At 38.2% G+C, this 18,323-nt stretch overlaps 1 protein-coding gene across 1 annotated transcript in view; it reads right to left on the bottom strand.

Moving 5' to 3' along the window:
- Nucleotides 1-15,426, bottom strand: part of LIN7A (lin-7 homolog A, crumbs cell polarity complex component) — a 140,892-nt gene extending 125,466 nt beyond the window's left edge. Inside the window, exon 1 of the mRNA XM_079141185.1 lies at nt 14,995-15,426. Within this exon, the coding sequence (XP_078997311.1) occupies nt 14,995-15,076 (82 nt within the window). The 5' untranslated portion in view covers nt 15,077-15,426. The remainder of the gene's footprint in view (nt 1-14,994) is intronic.
- Between the last annotated feature and the right edge of the window lie 2,897 nt (nt 15,427-18,323).

Raw genomic sequence — 18,323 nt, forward strand, 5'->3', positions numbered from 1 at the left:
ACCCTCTACTCCAGGGATGAGGTGGGAAGAGGCAGAATTGTACTAGTTTCAGCATCCCACATAAGACCCTCCAGAGATGGAAGGCCAGATTTAGTCTGGTGGACCAAAGAGGGGCAGGTTCACCAAGAAAGCTCCATTCCTGAGACCCTGGCACAGAAGGCTTTCTTAAGACATGAAGTTGGGCCTTGACAACTGATGGCATCAGGGAAAACTTTTTGTTCCTAGTAATAAGCTAGTAAGTACCAAGTCTCAAGCAATAGCCATCTGCCCCTGGGAAAGTAGAGGGCAGAAGAACCCCTTCGCCAGGTGCACAGAGAAGACCCAAGGCTGAGGGGGGAGCTCCTCAAACGGTTAAATAGAAAGTAATATAACATACATTTTTCTTTAACTGTTTTAGTTTTGTTTGTTTTGGTACTGGGGATTGAAACTTTACCGCTGAGCCACATCCCTACCCCTTTGTATTTTTAATTTTGAGGCAGGTCTTGCTAAATTACTTAGGGCCTTGCTAAATTGTTGAGGCTGGCCTCAAACTTGCCATCCTCCAGCCTCAGTCTTCAGAGTCTCTGGGATTGCATATGCCACCACCACACCCAGCTTCTTTTAATGTTTTAAAAGCAGAGGTTGGCAAGTATTTTTCTTAAAAGAACCATACAGTAAATAGCTGAGCTTTACAGTCTAAACGGTCTTTCCATGACTCAACACTGCAGCTATAGTGCAAAAGCAGCCATAGATAAATTGTCAATAAGCGGGCATGGCTATGTTCCGATAATACTTTACTTATGGACACTAAAATCTGTCCATAAGATATCTACCCTAAACCCTGTGGCCACTACAAACGATAAAATAAGAAACACAGAAAGATAAGCAAAAGCCTCCATTGATATTAGATCAGTAAGGTATCATTTGTATATAAGACAATTGACTAGCTAGAGCTCCTCTACATTTGAAAGTTTTGTAATTTACAAAGATAAAAATCTTGCATTGAAACATATTCAGAAGAAACTTAAGAATGATTAAATGCATTTTAAAATGATTAAATACATTTTAAAGTTCTAAAGATAATGAAGAATGACCCAAGAGAAGAAGCTTCCCAAACTTATTAGTGCATGAAAGATGGATATTTGTAAATGAGGGAAGAATGTGAAAGTAAACATGAAAACATGCTATCTCAATGTGTATACAGGTCCCGTTGTCTTGTGTATGTCTAATCTGTTCAGCTTCTTAGCACAGAGGATGGCTGAGGCCATGATAATGTGATAATTGCAAAACTGTCATAGTCAGTCCTAGCTATGTTTGTGTCCCTCCCAAATTCATATCTTTAAACCTAATCACCAGTGTGATTAGGAGGTGGGAGATTCTGAATATGATTAGGTCATGTGAAGCAGAGCATTCATGAATGACATTAGTGCCCCAATGAAAGAAGCCCCAAAGAGCTGCCTTGCCCCTCCCACTGCAAGAGACTGCATGAGGACACAACATGAAGATGCCATCTACAGACCAGAAATAGGCCCTAACCAAATCTGTTGGCACCTTGATCTTGGAATTCCCAGTCTACGGAATTGTGAGAAATAAATGTCTATTGTTATAAGCTACATGACTTTTTTGTTATAGCAGCCTGTATGAGCTAAGATGGACTGCTGTAACAAAGCACTATATACTCAGTACCTTACTTCTAATGAGAAAATAATGAGAAGGCTGGGATTTCTAGGACCAAGGTTCCAGCCAATTTGGCTGGTGATGGCCAAGAGCAAGAGGGAGAGAGATCTACTCTCTTCTTGTTGTAATATAAGAACAATTCTGGGAGCCCCACCTTTCTCATCTCATCCAAACCTCATTACATCCTCAAAACCCCAACTTCAAGTACATCACATTGTGATATTATAACTTCAACATGTGCATTTTAGGGGGAAGAAAACGTTCAATCTATAACACATATTCATCTTAACATTTTCCTATTGGTTAGTAATCATTTGGGTGCCAAACTGGCAGCATTTGGAAAGTGGGTGACATACAAGTCAATGTCTTTGTGACTGTAGAGGCATATCTAGAGGCATATGTCTGTCAAACTTAACTAACTAAATAGGTCTGAGAAGCTGGAGTGATGAAAAACTTGTCCTTGAGCTATCAAAGGAATTATATCAGCATTCCTTCAGTAATATACATTAAGCTTTACCACCTTATTTGTATTATCTTTTATTATTCATTTACCAAAAAAAAATTTTTGTTGGAGAACATATGCTGTACTGTAGAAGGAAAGGAAATAAATTCTACACATATAGCTTTTAAATGGTTAAAAATAGAAAGTTTGTCCTAAAGACGTAAGCTTCAGTTATCTGTGTTACTTAGGTTGAACATCTCTTCCACATTTAATGCTAGACAAATGTTTTACTTGGACCACTGAAATCCATACTAAAACCCCAAGGCATGTATTTTAATGATGATGGGTAAGCAGTGTTTATGCACTTCAGGGCATTTAGAACTAGTCTTGAAAGAAAAAAGATGTCGCGATTTTCTCCTTCAGCCACAAATTCAGGTTATATTGTGTTCCCAAATCTCCTCCCAAATCTTCCCACTTGGAGGTAAAGACTACAGGGAACAGGCACTTGGGGCACTATAACCAATTTTTCACTCCCTTACAGTAGCCTGTCAAAATTCCAGGTCTAAGAAGTTTTGTCTGTGCATTACAGATCACTGAACAGTAATCTGAAGGTCACAGTCATTATCTCTCAGTTCACAGGCACTGCCTGGGAAGCAGGAACAGAATATTGCTGGTACCTTCCCATAATTCTATCTATGGATTTGTTTTTCACTTTTAGGACTAAGAAACTAATAAACACTACAGATAAAAGCAAAACCATTTATTAAACACCAGCTTCTTCCCCATAATTGTGCTAAATTTCCAAAATACATTATTTAATTAATATCTCCTAACATTAGCACATTATACATTTCTTTTATAAGCATTGGGAAAAATTCTGTCCTTTTTCCTAAGGCAACATGCTCTCCTAGTGTGCACCCACCCTCATGTCTGTGCTTTGATGTCTTTGCATTTCTGCCTGGACTGTTCCTTACAAGTTCATGTTCCTTGGAACCTGTGTACCTGCTCTTAACAGTGTAGCAAGCACAGTGCTTAAGCCCCAGGTCTCAACAATCAACACCCAGTCTCCTTTATTTAGCCTATTTATGCCTCAATTCTTAACTCTTCAAAATAACAATAGTACCAACACATTATAGATTTGTTTTGAGGATTAACTGAAATGAAACATAAAGAACATTAAGCAAAAAGCCTGGTATGTAATAAATGTCCATTGTGAGTGAGCTTTTGTCCTAATGCTAAAAATGTCCTAAGTTACCTGCCTAATGCCTTTCTTCTTCTCTAGACTGTTGGCTCCATTTTTATGGTTTGGGCATGTGGTGTTCTCCAAAAGTTCATGTTGAGACAATGCAAGGAAGTTTAGAGATGAAATGATTGGGCTATGAGAACTTTAACCTAATCCGTGCATTAATTCACTTGAATGGATTAATTGGGTGGTGAATGCAAACAGACAGGGTGTGGCCTGAGGAGGTGGGTCAGTGGGAGAGTACCTTTTGGATTTTAATCTTGTCCCTGGTGAACAGAGATCTCTTTCTGTTTCCTGGTGCCATGCCCTGAGCTACTTTGCTCCACCATGCCTTTCTGCCATAATGTTCTGCCTCACTTTAGGCCCAGAGCAAGGGATTTGGCCTTCTATGGACTGAGATTTTTGAAACCAAGTGTGCCAAAATAACTTTTCCTTCTCTCAAATTGTTCTTGTCAGCTCTTTTGGTCACAGCAACCAAGACACTAGCCCTTGACTTGGCACCTGGCATGCAGTAATCTCTCTTGCTTCTCTTTAAATGGTTAAATGAAGGAAAGAAGAATAAAAGAAATATATCATCATGTATAGTGGGTGTCATTTCTATGAAAGGATGAAAAAAATAACATGTGGAGAGAATAAGCAATATTCTAAAATTTCATAGATAGTGGCAGAATTGCAACTCAAATTCAAGTCTATCAAAATCTGAAGACTATGCACTTCATTTATTGTACTGTGGGAAAAATGCATGCCCCTGGGGAGAAGAGGACGGAGCTAACCTATCACTACTAAGCACTTGCTATGAATGTGGTGATGTACTAGCGACAGGTCAAGGTCATATGGCAAGGACAAGACAGAGATAGACTAAATTGGGGCCCAACCATCTGGAGCTTCCTTCCCCTGTCACATGTCTGCCTCTCTCAGCATCATGTGATGCTTTACAATTAAACAGCATTGAAAAAGAAACAAAAGGAGAAAGAGAGAGAGAGAGAGAGAGAGGAGAAAAGAACCCCAAATCAGAGTTGGTTGTATTTTCTTGTTAACTATTTAGTTTTGATAGCTATATTATTAGCTTATATTAAGAAAGAAGACCACTGAACATTTATACAACCTTTAATTACTGTCCTAATCAACTATTAAACCTTAAAGTTCATTTTGCAGCCATTTTTACAATTTATTATTCACATCTGGCTGCACAGTTTTCATGAGATGTTTCCTAATTCCCAGAATGCTCTGATTCTAATTTTGAACATCATAAATGAGAAAAATTTTTCTTTAATAAAAATGTCCCCTAATATCCTATGCTCAGTTACCTAGTTTTACCCCCTGAAAAGATATCCTAGTGGAGACAAACCACTAATTTATTCAGCAAACCTTTGAGCACTTATTTTTCAAGCATTGTGATAGGCAAGGGACATACAAAGATAAACATTTCAAAAAAAAAATTATGTTTTTAGGGTGACTGTCCTATAAGGGAATAACTTTGACCTGCTATGATAACTGTTCTAATAGAATTATTAAAAAGTGGTACTGAAGCGTCAAGAAATAAGTGTTTTTGGGAAATGATTGACAGATTTGACGAATATACATGAAAATGTTTGTTTTGACCCCTAGTGTTCCAGAAATGATTCCTGTTTCTGGAGAAACCCCGTGCTTAGCCCAAAAGAGGCAAACATTTTCTGGGGTCTCTTTCCCTCAAATGGAAGACATCAAAGACTCAGGAGAAGTGATGATCATGCTTAGGTGGTCACTATGTGTCGGACCTCCTCTGAGTACTCAGTGCATATTAACTCACTTAAATCAACAACTCTACACCTTCAGTGCAATTTTTTTTCTATTTGTCATTTTAAAGATAAGAAAACTGAGACTTAAAATAGTTGCATAGCTTTTATGGATGTTGAAGAGCTAACAAGCAGAAAAGCTAAGATTCAAACCCAGGACAGTTCCAGAGTGCAAGCTTTAAAGTACCATGTGGCCCTCCAAACAAGACAATATTCTATAGGTGATGCAGAATACCATAAAAACTAGAAGATAGAAATCGGATGTCATTTTATAGTGCACAGTAGTTATCACCCATTATCTCATTGAATCCTCATAACAATCTTATAAAATAGGTTATTACCATCTGACTACCGCTTGATACCCTTTGTTCCATTTCCCTCATTTTCTATGTTCTGTTTACTATTTTCCATTGCTTGAACCCACCGTGATTATCATCTTTGCACTTGATTGTTCCTTTTCTCAAAATGCTCGTCCCCAAGATCTTGGCACAGCTTCTCTGTTTTAATGTTACCTTCTTAGGGAGCCCTTCCATAATCTCACCTGCAAGAGCCCTCAGTCCCACATGCTTTCTCAGTCTCAGTGTGCTTTTCTTTTCTGCACTTATTGTTCTCTAGAATCAAACTGTTTATTTACCTGTTTAAACATTTTTGTCTGTCTATTCTGACCAGAATGTAAGCACTAACAGAGAATATGTCTATCTTGCTTGCTTCTATATCCCCATCTCTAAATATATGATAGGTATATTTACTCACATAATAAGTATTATACTCACATATAAGTATAATAAGTATTCAAAAATATTAACTTCTAGCTTTTAATTCCAACGTTTTTGTTATGTTTTATTTTACTTATTTTTAATTTTATTTATAAAATTTCTATCAATTTTCTTAACATATTATTTGGAAAAAAAGACTGTTATTTAGATATTCTTTGGACATAGGATTATTGATTTCACTTCAGTGCACTTCTGTGATTGTATCCCATCAGGAAACTCACTTTTTTCTTCTAATAGCTTTTCAGGAGATAACTGAATACTCTGAAGATGATAATTTTGACAGTTCCTCTTTCACATTTGATTACTTATGTTTTATCTTAAATTGTTCTTGTACTACTCTTGAGCTTAAGCAAACTGTTCTTTCTTCTCTAAGTGTAACATTTGACATTGGCCTCTGAAAACTAGAGTTTGTCTTGTTGAGGAAGCTCCCTACTTACAGGCTCATAAATGTGTGTTTTGAAATCACATGTGAGTGTTAGCTTTTTATTGCATGACTTCATCAGTATATACTGAGATGATATAGTTTTATATCGGTCAATCTGTTAATGTAAAGAATTATCATAAAATATTTCTAATGTTGAACTTTCCCATTTTCTTGGAAATTAATGGTTCTCAACTGGGTGGGATAGTACTACCTCCAAAGAGGGAATCTGGGCTTTCATCTGGTATTATCAGTCAGCACAATGATAGGATTAGTGGAATTTATGCAGGGCGTTCAGTGCCTGGGAATCAGAGACACTGAACTTCCTACATGACAAATGAGTGACAAATGACCAATGGTGTCTCAGTTGGGAAAAATGTTTCTCACTGTGAATTTGGTAGTTTTTTCCATCATATTTGAAAACATTAATATGATTAATGTGCCAATACACAGTGATATCTAGTTTTGAATAATTCTACCATTTTAAAAATAATCCATCCTTGGTTAGTATCTTATTACATTCTTAGTGTTAACTAGTTTTAAATTTAATTTTGAAGAGATTAATTATTTTTATATTTTGGTAATTTTAACATAGCACTCACTGTGCATTTAAATTTAATCCTCAATACTTTCCAAACAAATTCCACTAAACTGTCCCAGTCATATAGCAGTGCCATCAAAATGAATCCAATCACATTTTAATGTGAGTCCATTTAATGAATAAAGACTACATTTATTTCCACTGCATTTTATCTTTTTATTGTAACCTGCCATTCAAGTGAGGTATAATTTTAGAATATGGGTTTGGTTGGTCAAGATCTTTGCTATTTTTCCTTATTCTATATGACACCAGTACATTTGACTAAGATGTGATCTGTGGTGTTCATACAAATTTTGGTAACAATGTGGAAGGGAACCTAACATTATATTTTTGGATGCCAGGTTATTTGTCCATCCGTAGCTACTGCTGTTCTCCAATTTTCTTCAAAAATCACTTTTAGCAGTCCTCAACCATATTTCACAATTCCTTCCATTAGTGTTCAGCAGAATCAGTGGTCAACTGATGCTTTTCCTCCCTTTTATCTACTTTGGAGATTTAAATCTTATGAACATTCTACAACTCCCATTTTTCTGTCCTTTTTTGGTATAGTTGATTCTTTGATAGAAAAAAATGTAAAGATCCTATCCTAAAATATATCTGTCACCTCACTGGCAAATAAAGAGGAGAACCAGGTAGACTAGAAATAACTACAGTGTTTCTAGGATAAGTTACCATCTGTTTAAATTAGAAGTTCTAGTTTTCTATTCAAAACAGAAATCTAAGTTCTAAATAAGTTTCAAGCCCACAAACTATTTTTTTAAAGTGATCTTTGGGCATACTTATTTTTTATTTGCTATGTCATCAAACTCAGCTAGCTCAGTACTTAGCAAAAACTCAATTCTATAAAAACTATTACATGGATCAGAAATAAAGCATTGGTGAAAATCTATGATTTTTGATTATTTCACACTTGCTAACACAGAGTGATTTCAAATTAAATTTATTTAAATTTGTTTATCGGGTCAGAATTCACCTTTGATTTGTGGTTTAAAAAAAAATAAAGCAATGCAGTTTCTTTTGTGTGGGTTGGATATGGGAAGCTATTTTGTAGAGCTTTCTCCTCACATTTAAAAAAGCATTCTTTCGGTTGTATTCCAACCTTAGTTGTTTAACTTAATTCACAATAAATGTCGGCAATGGATACAGGGATACAAAGATTAGCACCATTACTCACATCCTATCCTGGTCCTGAAGAACACGCCCCTTGCTCTGCTACACACACACACACACACACACACACACACACACACACACACACAGACAACCTAAGGTAGCCACCATTCTTATATTATTTTAGGTTGAAAGGATTCCTCCCATAATCCTGGGGATTGAACCCTTGAACCCTTGGTCTTGTTCATGCCAGGCAAGTGCTCTACCACTGAGCTACAACTCCAACCCTTTTTAAATTTTATTTTGAGAAAGGGTCTCGAAAATTTCCCAGGTTGGGCTTGAACTTGCAATTCTCCTGCCTCATCCTCTTGAGTAGCTAGGATTACAGGACTATACCACCATGTCCAGCTTTTAAATATTTTTTAGCATCAGCAATGTTCCATGGTAGTTAGTCCAGCTAAGTAACTTTTATTTCATTCATTTATTAAATCAATCATCAAATATGAAGACCATGCTATGTGTCACGAAATGCACTAGGCTAGCCATAAAAAAATAAAACTTGGTCTTTGATTTGTTAGATTCTAACAGACAGATGTCAAATCTTCAAAAAGGAACTCTGAGACACTAATTTTGTGCATGTAACACCATCCCGAACGCCCAGTACATTTTCCCATTTGGTTTTACTCCATAAATGTTCCCTTTTCCCTTCTAAATAGCTAGGCTCCTGTTGTGATTCCTAAAAAAAAAATAAATACTCTAGAAGTAAAATATTAATTTCATAAATGACTTAAGTACACCAAATATGTTTCGGGTCTTAGGGAGCTGACACAGCAAATTAGAAGGGATTCATTAGATTACTTTTTTCATTTTCTGGAAGTTCTACCATTAATTTCTGGATTTATTCTAAATTTTAGAACTATACATAGCTATCCTTAGTTACAAAATACATGTTTTTGAGTCATTCTCTCGGCAATTTGCCATTAGTAAACAAAACATAAAAGGTGGATGTAGTGGCAAAATTTTGATTCTTAGAGAGTGTTCTGTAAATACATAGTACAGAAAGGAAATGATATTTGATTTGGAAAAAAAGTTCAATAAAAATAATTTAAAAAATATTTATTGGAGCCTCCAGAAAATATGAGAAAGCAAGCAAACACTTGAAGTTTGTGAACTAGACATCTGGGTGCTGACGTGGGAGGCCTTTAGTACAAGGGGTATAAAATATCAGCCCCTTTCTTATTCCTCCCCAATGAAGACCACCATGGTACACATCCTTAGAACAACATAAAAACAAAACTGTAATTTTTATTTTCCTTCTTTCTTAACATTTTTCATGTCAAATAATAAAACATAAGAAATAATGAGGAACAAGAGAAGGGGCAAGCCTCTTTCGGCTGTGAGCAAAAGCAATTTTCACGCAAATACAGATTTTATAAAAACTGGTGAATAGAGCTGATTAAAAAAGCTATAGGCTGCCCAAGGCTTGAATTGGAAGATAGAGGAAGTAATAAGCTCTGCATGCCTTGAAAAGTGGAAGGGAAAAAGAGAAAAATTTTAATGTATCACAAATTTTATGGAAAGTGTGCCTCTCATGGGATTCTCATTGACATTCAATTTTTGTTCTCATGGTTTTTTTTTCCCCACAAGGTTGAAATGCACAAAATAGAAGGTCTTGGTTTTACACTAGAATTGTTAAAGAACAAAAGCTTGATATTTTTAAAAAAGACAAAGCATACTAAAAGATCAGTTTAATCAATATTTTAAATTACAATTTAAAGAAGGCAAGAAGTAAAAGTTTCTGATTGCATTTTGCAAGTTATCCAAATTGAAGTTAACTCACAGAAAACTTAGTTGACAGTAATATCAACATTTTGTCTTTTATACACACTTGAATACAGATTGTAATCTACTGATCATGTCATCAAATATCAAATATTTTAAATTGCATAATAGTAATTAACTCATAGAAATGTTTTAATTGCCCATTTTCCAACACTGGATTTTTTTTTTATCCATTTGGTTTCATTATGGGGGATGTTCAACAAAAGTGAAATTTTGAAGAATTCTTTTACATTATTCTTGCTGACCTTGAAATGGAAACTGAAGGAGAGTTGGTGCTACCAAGGAAAGTGACTAAAACCTCAGTCTTTCATATAATGAAGCATTTCTGTGTCCTTTTAAAAAAAGGTATTAAGTATCCAGATTGCACTCTGCTTTGTTACCTTGGGTTTAACTGAAGGTCATTCCTGGTTTCAGAGATTAAATTCTGGGCAAAGTAGTCTCTGGTGTTGGGAAGAGCCGCTGTGAAGGTTTTAAAATCTAGAAGAAAATGCCACACTAATCTCCTTATCAGCATCTTCACTTGGCCAACAGGGTAAATTATATGTGCTACTTCCTATACCACTATCTAACATAAAATATGAGACTGAAAATGAATAGATCTCATATTATGACCACTTGGATTCAACATGTAGATTTATGCACAGTGACATGTAAATTACAGAGCTCAGTATATCTTTGAAAATCTAATTATAATATATGATGTTTCAGCCTAGCAATAAAAAGAAAGGAAAGCTGATCCATAGATTTTCTTGACATATATAACTAAATTTCTACCCCAGGATACACACTTAGAGAGTAATTATTTCTTGGTAATTTTAATTTGTGATTTTTTTTTGGTTTTAGACATATTAACCAGTCATTAGCCAAGTTGTGAATGTGGAACTGCTTTTATGCATACTCTTCCTTCTCTTTGAATGCTTTTTCTAAGAATCTTAGTACAGCAGTACAAACTGTTTTGATTTTGTTTTCCCAGTGAGCCTTCTTTGACCAACACTAATCAATCAGGACCTCCCTATTAGTCTCTGTCTCAATGGCATGCTTATTTTCTTTACAGCACTTCATATTCTCAACTAGTCTAAAATCCTAATTATGAGTCACATCGTCATGAGCCCAGTTACCAGCTCCACATATCTCCCTTCCTGTTAGTCTTACCTCTGCTCGCTTTTTTCACAGTAACTTCCTAGATGTTCCCAGCATGCCCACATGAGTTCGTTTTGAGCACATTTCCCCCCAAACATCTGCAAAGTTTGCTTTCTCATTTTTTTCAGGGCTCTTCTCAAATGTCACTAACTCAGTAGAACCTTCCTTGATGAATGTATCTAAAACAGCAGCCCCATCATTTTCCTTTATCCAGTTTTCTTCCTTTTCCCCAGCACTTACAGTTGTCTTTGTATGTGTCCATCCTGTGACTCTTGTTAGCATGCAAACACCATTAGATTTTATCTGTTTTGTTCATTAGAACCACCACAGTGATTATAACAATGTTTGGCAGAAGTCTGGCACTCGATACTTATTTATTAAATTAATTAATTATTTAATCTTTTACTTGTTATTTGTCTTCCCCACTAGACTCTTAAAGCAGGAAACTTCATTTCTGGTATTCCCATAGTATTTTGCATTTGTTAGATGATAAATGAATCATGAATGAATGAAGGAATGAGTTGTTTACTTGTATGTGGGTGTTTCTTATAGATTTCCCTCCTACAATAGGCCCTGAAGATTAAAATTATACCTGTTTAGCTCCTCAATGCACACCAAACCCACGGTAGGGTCTGGTTTATAATAGGCATTCAATAAATAAGTGATAAATGTAATGGACTGGGACCAGAGGGAAAAGGAACTCACTCTGGCCAGAGTCAGACTAATCCAACATCTTAGCAGCACATGGAAAAAGAGTTTGGAATATATATCCAGAGCCATGGAAGCCCTAAATCACCTGTTCATCCTTTTTGGAGGCTAGTCTAGATAAGGAAAAGGCTCGCTCCCCAGAGAGGACCCAAGGAGCAAGATGCAGAGTTCTGAACTTCCTACTTTCAGATTATATCTTCAGAATTTGAGGAGGGATACATCTTAATTTCCATCCATAGGTTTGATTTGTCTGCTTAGACCTTGCCCTGAAGATTCCAGATCTTTATGATTCTACTTTATGATACCAAAGGACTCAGAACAAGAAGAAATAGATTTTATTTTAAAAATATCTGACTATATCGTGGAGTAATGTTGAAAACACCTTGTCCTCATTGTTTCATGTTCTCCATTTGTAAAATGAAGATACTGGAGAAGAACCAGCATCTGTCAAATTATGGGTTGTTTTCAGAAACGCCGAGATGCCCTGGAGAGGCTTTTGTCAAGCACCTTCTTCCCTTCCTTCCCTATGTCTACCTGTCACAATACTTGGCTAAAAGACATAGCCTTGGTGAGCTTCTACTACTGTTGGGAATCCAATGAGTGCACAGGGGAAAACAGTTAAGAACCATTGGTCCGTGTTACTTTTACCATCCTTTCCAGAGCCAAAATAAGACTCTACGAACTATACTTCAGTTTACCACTAAGCCCCTATATTAAACAGTGCTTGAGTTACTGCTTTTTTTTCTTTGTTTACACATACATTAATGTTTTTATCTTACCATGAGTCAGGGATGATGGCAGGCACTGGGAATCAAGGATGAATTTGGAAATGAACTTTTCCCTCAAGGAGCTCCACCCACTGGGGAGACGAATGCAATAAGAGTATGATAAAAGCTTCCATGAAACCAAAGCAGTGGGCAAATTTAGAGCACTTCAAAGGGTTCTAAAGCAGCCTGGGAGAGGAACGGTTTGGAAAATCTCCCAGTAGGTGACCAAACAGTCTTAACTTTAATTAGTTGAATTACAGACTGCTAAAGCTGCACAGTGTCTGTCGGAATCATTTAGTCCAAACTCCTGATGTGGCACAGAGGGAAACTGATGTCCAAAGAAGTTAACTGCTTCATCCACAGTGAGTACCATATTTGCAACTGGGAACTAAACAAGTATTAATGGGTTGTCTCTTTGAACACACACTTTTCAAAAGGAAAATTTTTAGAATCCCTTATTTCATCAGTTTAATGATAAAAATGAATCAATTAATTGATCATTAATGTATTGTAATAATAAGAGAGAAAATACATATTTGTATTGATTACAGGTGTATCAGTAATGACAATAACTCAGCATTACTAGTAGATTGCAGACAGTGGGAACTGCTGGTGATTGTGTTCAGATCCAGGCATAGTCTAACCCAGTTGCTTCCTGAGCTCCTGCATGGACCCAATCAGGCCAAAAAGAACAGGTACAGTTTGAATGTGAACAAGAACAAACTTTAAGAATAAATCTCTGTCTATTCAGTACCACCTCTTAACAAATGACTGAGGCATATAAAGGCTAAGATAACCCCCCCAAAGTGAAATCTCTTTATTAATATTAGTAGGGGAAAGAGGATATATAATTGTTCAGGAATAGTCTTTGTTGAGATTTTGCTCCAAAGGTAGTTGTTTTACTTAGAATGTTTAATGACTGTGATTTAGTAATAGGACAATATAAGAGCCCATCACATTAAAACAGAAATACTTGGGAAATCCATAGTTTCTAATAGCTTGCCATCTGGCTCTTACTGGCAATGGATCTATCCTGCTTAGTGCAGAGGATGATATTGGGGCTGAAATCATGGATTATACAATGGATTTCTGAGCTCTTAACTACTTCTAATTTGCTACCTTGTAAATCGACATTTTCTAACCTAAAATCAATCTTTTATTATTTAAAAAATTTTAATCTCTTATCCCAAAATAGGTTGCTATGGGCACCACATAACATCTGGCGCCAGCGGACTGAGTTAAAGTCATAACACTATCTCTCCAAATTAAAAGCCTCAAACTGAGTTCACTGACTTTTGCATTGTACTCACAATAAGGATGCTCTTTTGCTTTGCCCCACTGTCCAGTTTAATCCGCTAGAAAGAAAAATTTTAGAGGTACATCGACTAAATCATTTTCCTCTGAACACATCATTTCCAAATGGCCGCCCCGGGTCCTAAATCCGGCCGCTGCGGACAGGGACTGGCGGGTGCCCTCTCACTGCAGAGCCATGGGACTCAAGTGCCTTCATAACTGGACGTCGCAAGCCAGAAAGGAAACGCGAATACATAGGTACAGGTATAAGCCCGCATGGGTGCACCAGAGAGGCCCTGATCGCAGCGGATCACCCATCTCTGGACTGGCGGAGGTCCTGGAGAGGAAACAAACACTGTTTCCCCTTTTAAGTCAGAAGGCAGAAAGCTTAGGGTCAGAAGTTAAATTTTAACCCAACCGGTGCTCTGACCTGGTGACTAGGGACACCGCGGTTGCACCTAGCTGGGCAAGAACCGGGTTGGCTGGGGCATGAGAAACAGAGTTGCTAACACCCAGAAGCTGCAGGCGGAGAGAGCAACGCGACCCCCAGGCGCAGTCCGGACCAGTGGCTAGGAGGAGCGGGGCTCTGCTGCCGCGATGCGGCGCCCGGACCCGGGCACCGCTGCCCGCACTCCACGTTGCCCTTTCGGCAGAGGGCAGCTCCCTGCCGCGGCAGCACAGTCGCTGGGCGCTTAGCCACCCCACAGGAGCGTCCTGACCGCCCCTGGGCGGCCCCCTGGGCACCAGCAGCTGGATCGACCCTCGTCCTCTGGCGCAGGGACAAACTTCCTTTCTCCCGGGCCGCCCGACCGTGCAGGTTGGCAGGCGACTCCCTCTCCTGTCTTCTCTGCTCTCGGGCCGGGCGAGCTTCCTCTCTGCCCCTCTCCAACCCCAAACCCCGGGCGCCTAGCGGTCCCCGCGCATCCGCTCCAACAAAGCCGGCGGCCGGGAGGCGACCCACTGAGGGGCTGGGAGTGGCGGCGGGGGCTCCAGAACCGGAAAGGCACCCCTTGCGAGTACAGCCTTAAGGGGCAGCGGGGACAAGGCGGGGGAGAAAGGGGAAGAAAGTATCCTGCTCTAGGCGCGAATGCCTTCTTGGCTGTCCCCGCTCTTCCTGCTCCCCCTGCCCGAGCGCGTCCTGCTGTCCCGGTGGGAGTTGTCAGAGGCAGAGGCGGCAGCGGAGGGGGCGCAGTGGCCTGGCGGGCGAGCCGCTCCCTTACCTCTGTCCAGAGTAAGCGGCTGGACCACTGTCAATGTCGCCATGTCTGCCGTGGGAGCCGAAGTGACGCTCAGCTTCAGCATCAGCAACCGCTTGTAGTGAGAAAAAGAGGAGGAGATTGGGGGCGGGGGTGGAGAGGGAAGACGGAAAGGAGGGGGAGGAGGGGGAAGGCAGGAAGGTGGTGGTGGAGGAGGAGAAGAAAGCTCGGGTGGGTTGGCAGCCAGATGGAGACGCAACTGTTCCGCGGCAGCAGATCTTCAGACGAGGCGCTTAGTGGAGCAGGTATCCGAGAGCGACTGCATCGCCAGGCTCTGGGAAGGAAGGCTCTGCCCTAGAACTTTGCTCTTCCACCCCCAGGAGCGCCGAGTGGGTGTAGCTGTGTTGCTTTCTTTGAACTTTCCACTCAAATGGTCAGAATATACAGGCCTGTGGGGAAGAGGGGATGGGAACGGGATATGGGGAAGGGAGGTGGGAAGATGAGTTTTTTTTTTTTTCAGATAAAAATGGTCAGACCAGTAATCCCATTCGCTTTAGAGAGAAACTACTTCTAGTGTCAGAAACGTTGGGATCTAATCGTAGTTGCTGTTAATTTCAGTTGAAGTTTTTTGGAATGTTGACTTATAACAGTACACAAGATAACTGAGAGTGCCAGAATTCCTTCAATAGGTGTCTTTTTAGGGACTTGGATATATTGCCAAGAAAATAACTTGCTTGAAAAAACAAACTTGTTAAAAACGCTTTTAAATTAAAAAAAAAAAATCGGTTTCTATCGTTAAGTTTGAAAAATATTTATCTGCACCCTTTCGTGTTGATCTATAACCAGAGTTTATTCAGAGGTGTCACTTATTGATTAGTTCACGTGTGCCAGGAATTGAATCAGTAGTGCTGCATGCCATGTGCCATACCCTGCAGCTTGTGATATAGTAGGTGATGTTATTAAAATGTCTACTTTAGAGTCAGTTGATCAGGATTCAGTTACTGGAGTCTACAAATACTGACTGTGAGTCCTTTCCCTTTCAGAAAGACTGCTTTCACAGGCTCACCACAGTAGGGACTCTTATTTCCTGTACAAGAATTTAAGAAACGTAGAGAAACCTTCTGTAATGGGATGACCATGGGTGCAGGATTGGAAATGACAAACAGCCTCCATCCCCTTTCAGGTGACAGAGCTGAATTGTTTTGGCTAAAACTCTTAAAAGCAGACACTCTTTTGCAACAAAATGTTTGCATATAATCAATGCCATTTTATTCTAATAACAATATTGATGATTTCTGAAGATCTCCAACTTATGGTATAAGAGGAGAAAAAAAAAAAGAAGCACATTTCACCAATGATTGAGAAAGTCAAAGATGATTGACCATACATACAATTAAGGGACACACTCAAGAAGAGCTTGATAGGCCTATCTTTTCACTGTTTTAGAGAGAACACTGATCTTGAAATTCAAGTCTTAGTTATGTACTCTGCAGAAGTCACATCTCTCATTCATCTTGTTGCCTCATCTGTTGCACAGGACAATAATATTATTCAATCTCACAGACATTATGCAATAGGAGGAAACAAATTCTATCCTGCAATCTCACTGAGTTTTCTGGGGGAACTGAAGGGATCATACACACTTTGAAAATATTAAAGAATATACAAATTTATTTGTAAAGCACATACCTGCCCTGAACTGTGTGGTAAACACTGTGCTAAGGCACTGGCCATAGCTACAGAAAGAAGTTGAACTTTGTACGATGATATTCAAGAGTGTTTCAAGGTTTTGCATGAAATGTCAAAGCTCATTTATATAATATCTATGAAAAGAACATAAAATACCTTGGCCACTGTTGTATTTCTTTAAAAACATACTTTATGAGTGGTTTAATTCATAAATCTAATCATCATAATTGTATCTATATCAACACAGATCTCAAATTGCGAAGTTTATGATAGCAAGGTTTTTGCTTTGCTTTCTAATGGATTCCCAGCATCAAACATTTCATAGCGTGTTTCTTGACTTATGTTTCTCCCTAATTGAAAATTTGCTCTATCATTCTTCTGTGTTGACTCTGTAGGTGTTTTCACCCCCTAAGGATTGAAAGAGAAATTAAGGGGAATCATAAATCACTACACTTATCAGTTATTATTTCTAGTAGTAGCAATTTCAATATCTTTAATATGTGTCTACACAAATGTAGAAAATGATCAATAAATAATTATCAGAATTCTTTTCATTAAGTATGAATAACTACTATTTCTCCAATAATTCGTGAATTCCTTTTTGAGACGTGCAGATATACAAGAAAATTTCCTTAATCTCTTGTTTTGCTTGGGTAGATGTGCCCATGCTTAAAATATCATGAACAATTGCCTGGTCACTTCTATATCCACCATAAGGTTTCATCAAGGTGAATATACTTGAGCTAGTCACAAGCCGGTTGCTTTGTTGTGTGTTGATTAGACAGTTGTTAAAATATCTGTAACTATATAGCTGTTTGGTAAAAAACAATCACCATGCTCTTTCATTAAAGGTGATGTAGTAGTTTAGATCAGGGGTAACTATTTTCAATGAAATACTAAGTGCCTTATATATTTCAGAATTGGTGCTAGGTTAGTCTTTTTGTCCCTTTCTTTCTAGACCAGAAAAGGATGTATTCTTATACCATTTTGGAAGAAAGTAAACTGAGACTCAAAGAGTCTAAACAAATTGCTTAAGAATAGTAGAAACCGAGTTGGCACACCTGTAATCCCAGTGGGAGGCTGAGGCAGGAGGATCGGAGTTTAAAGACAGCCTCAGCAACTTAACAAGGCCCTAAGCAAATCAGCAAGACTCTGTCTCTTAATAAAATTAAAAAATGGGCTGGGGATGTGGCTCATTGATTAAGGTTAAATGCCCCTGGGTTTAATTCCCAGTATGGGAACAAAAAAAAAAAAAAAAAAAAAAAAAAAAATGAAAAAAGAATAGTAGAAACTGGATACAAGAGTGTCTATGCTTTCCAATAATACATACACATATATGTATGTATATATGTAGATGCATGAAAATATGTGTTATATATACATTTACATATGTGTACACACACACACACACACACACACACACACACACACACACTTACCTATCCCTTTTCTTTTTTGCTGTATTTCAGATATACCCAAAGAGAGGAATGCGTGAAGGAAAGCTAGGTCAAAGGACAAAATAACTGATTCCAACCTGTATAAATATAGGTTAATATTAAAACAACTACTTTGGAATATAAAATCTGTTCTCATTAGAAAATTCATTCAAAGCCGGTTAAGGTCTGTTTCACTTAATTGAAACTTTTAAAATTCTGGACAAAATC

This window comes from Sciurus vulgaris (assembly GCF_902686455.1).
Source record: "Sciurus vulgaris genome assembly, chromosome: 5".
In the NCBI taxonomy this organism is placed as follows: Eukaryota; Metazoa; Chordata; class Mammalia; order Rodentia; family Sciuridae; genus Sciurus; species Sciurus vulgaris.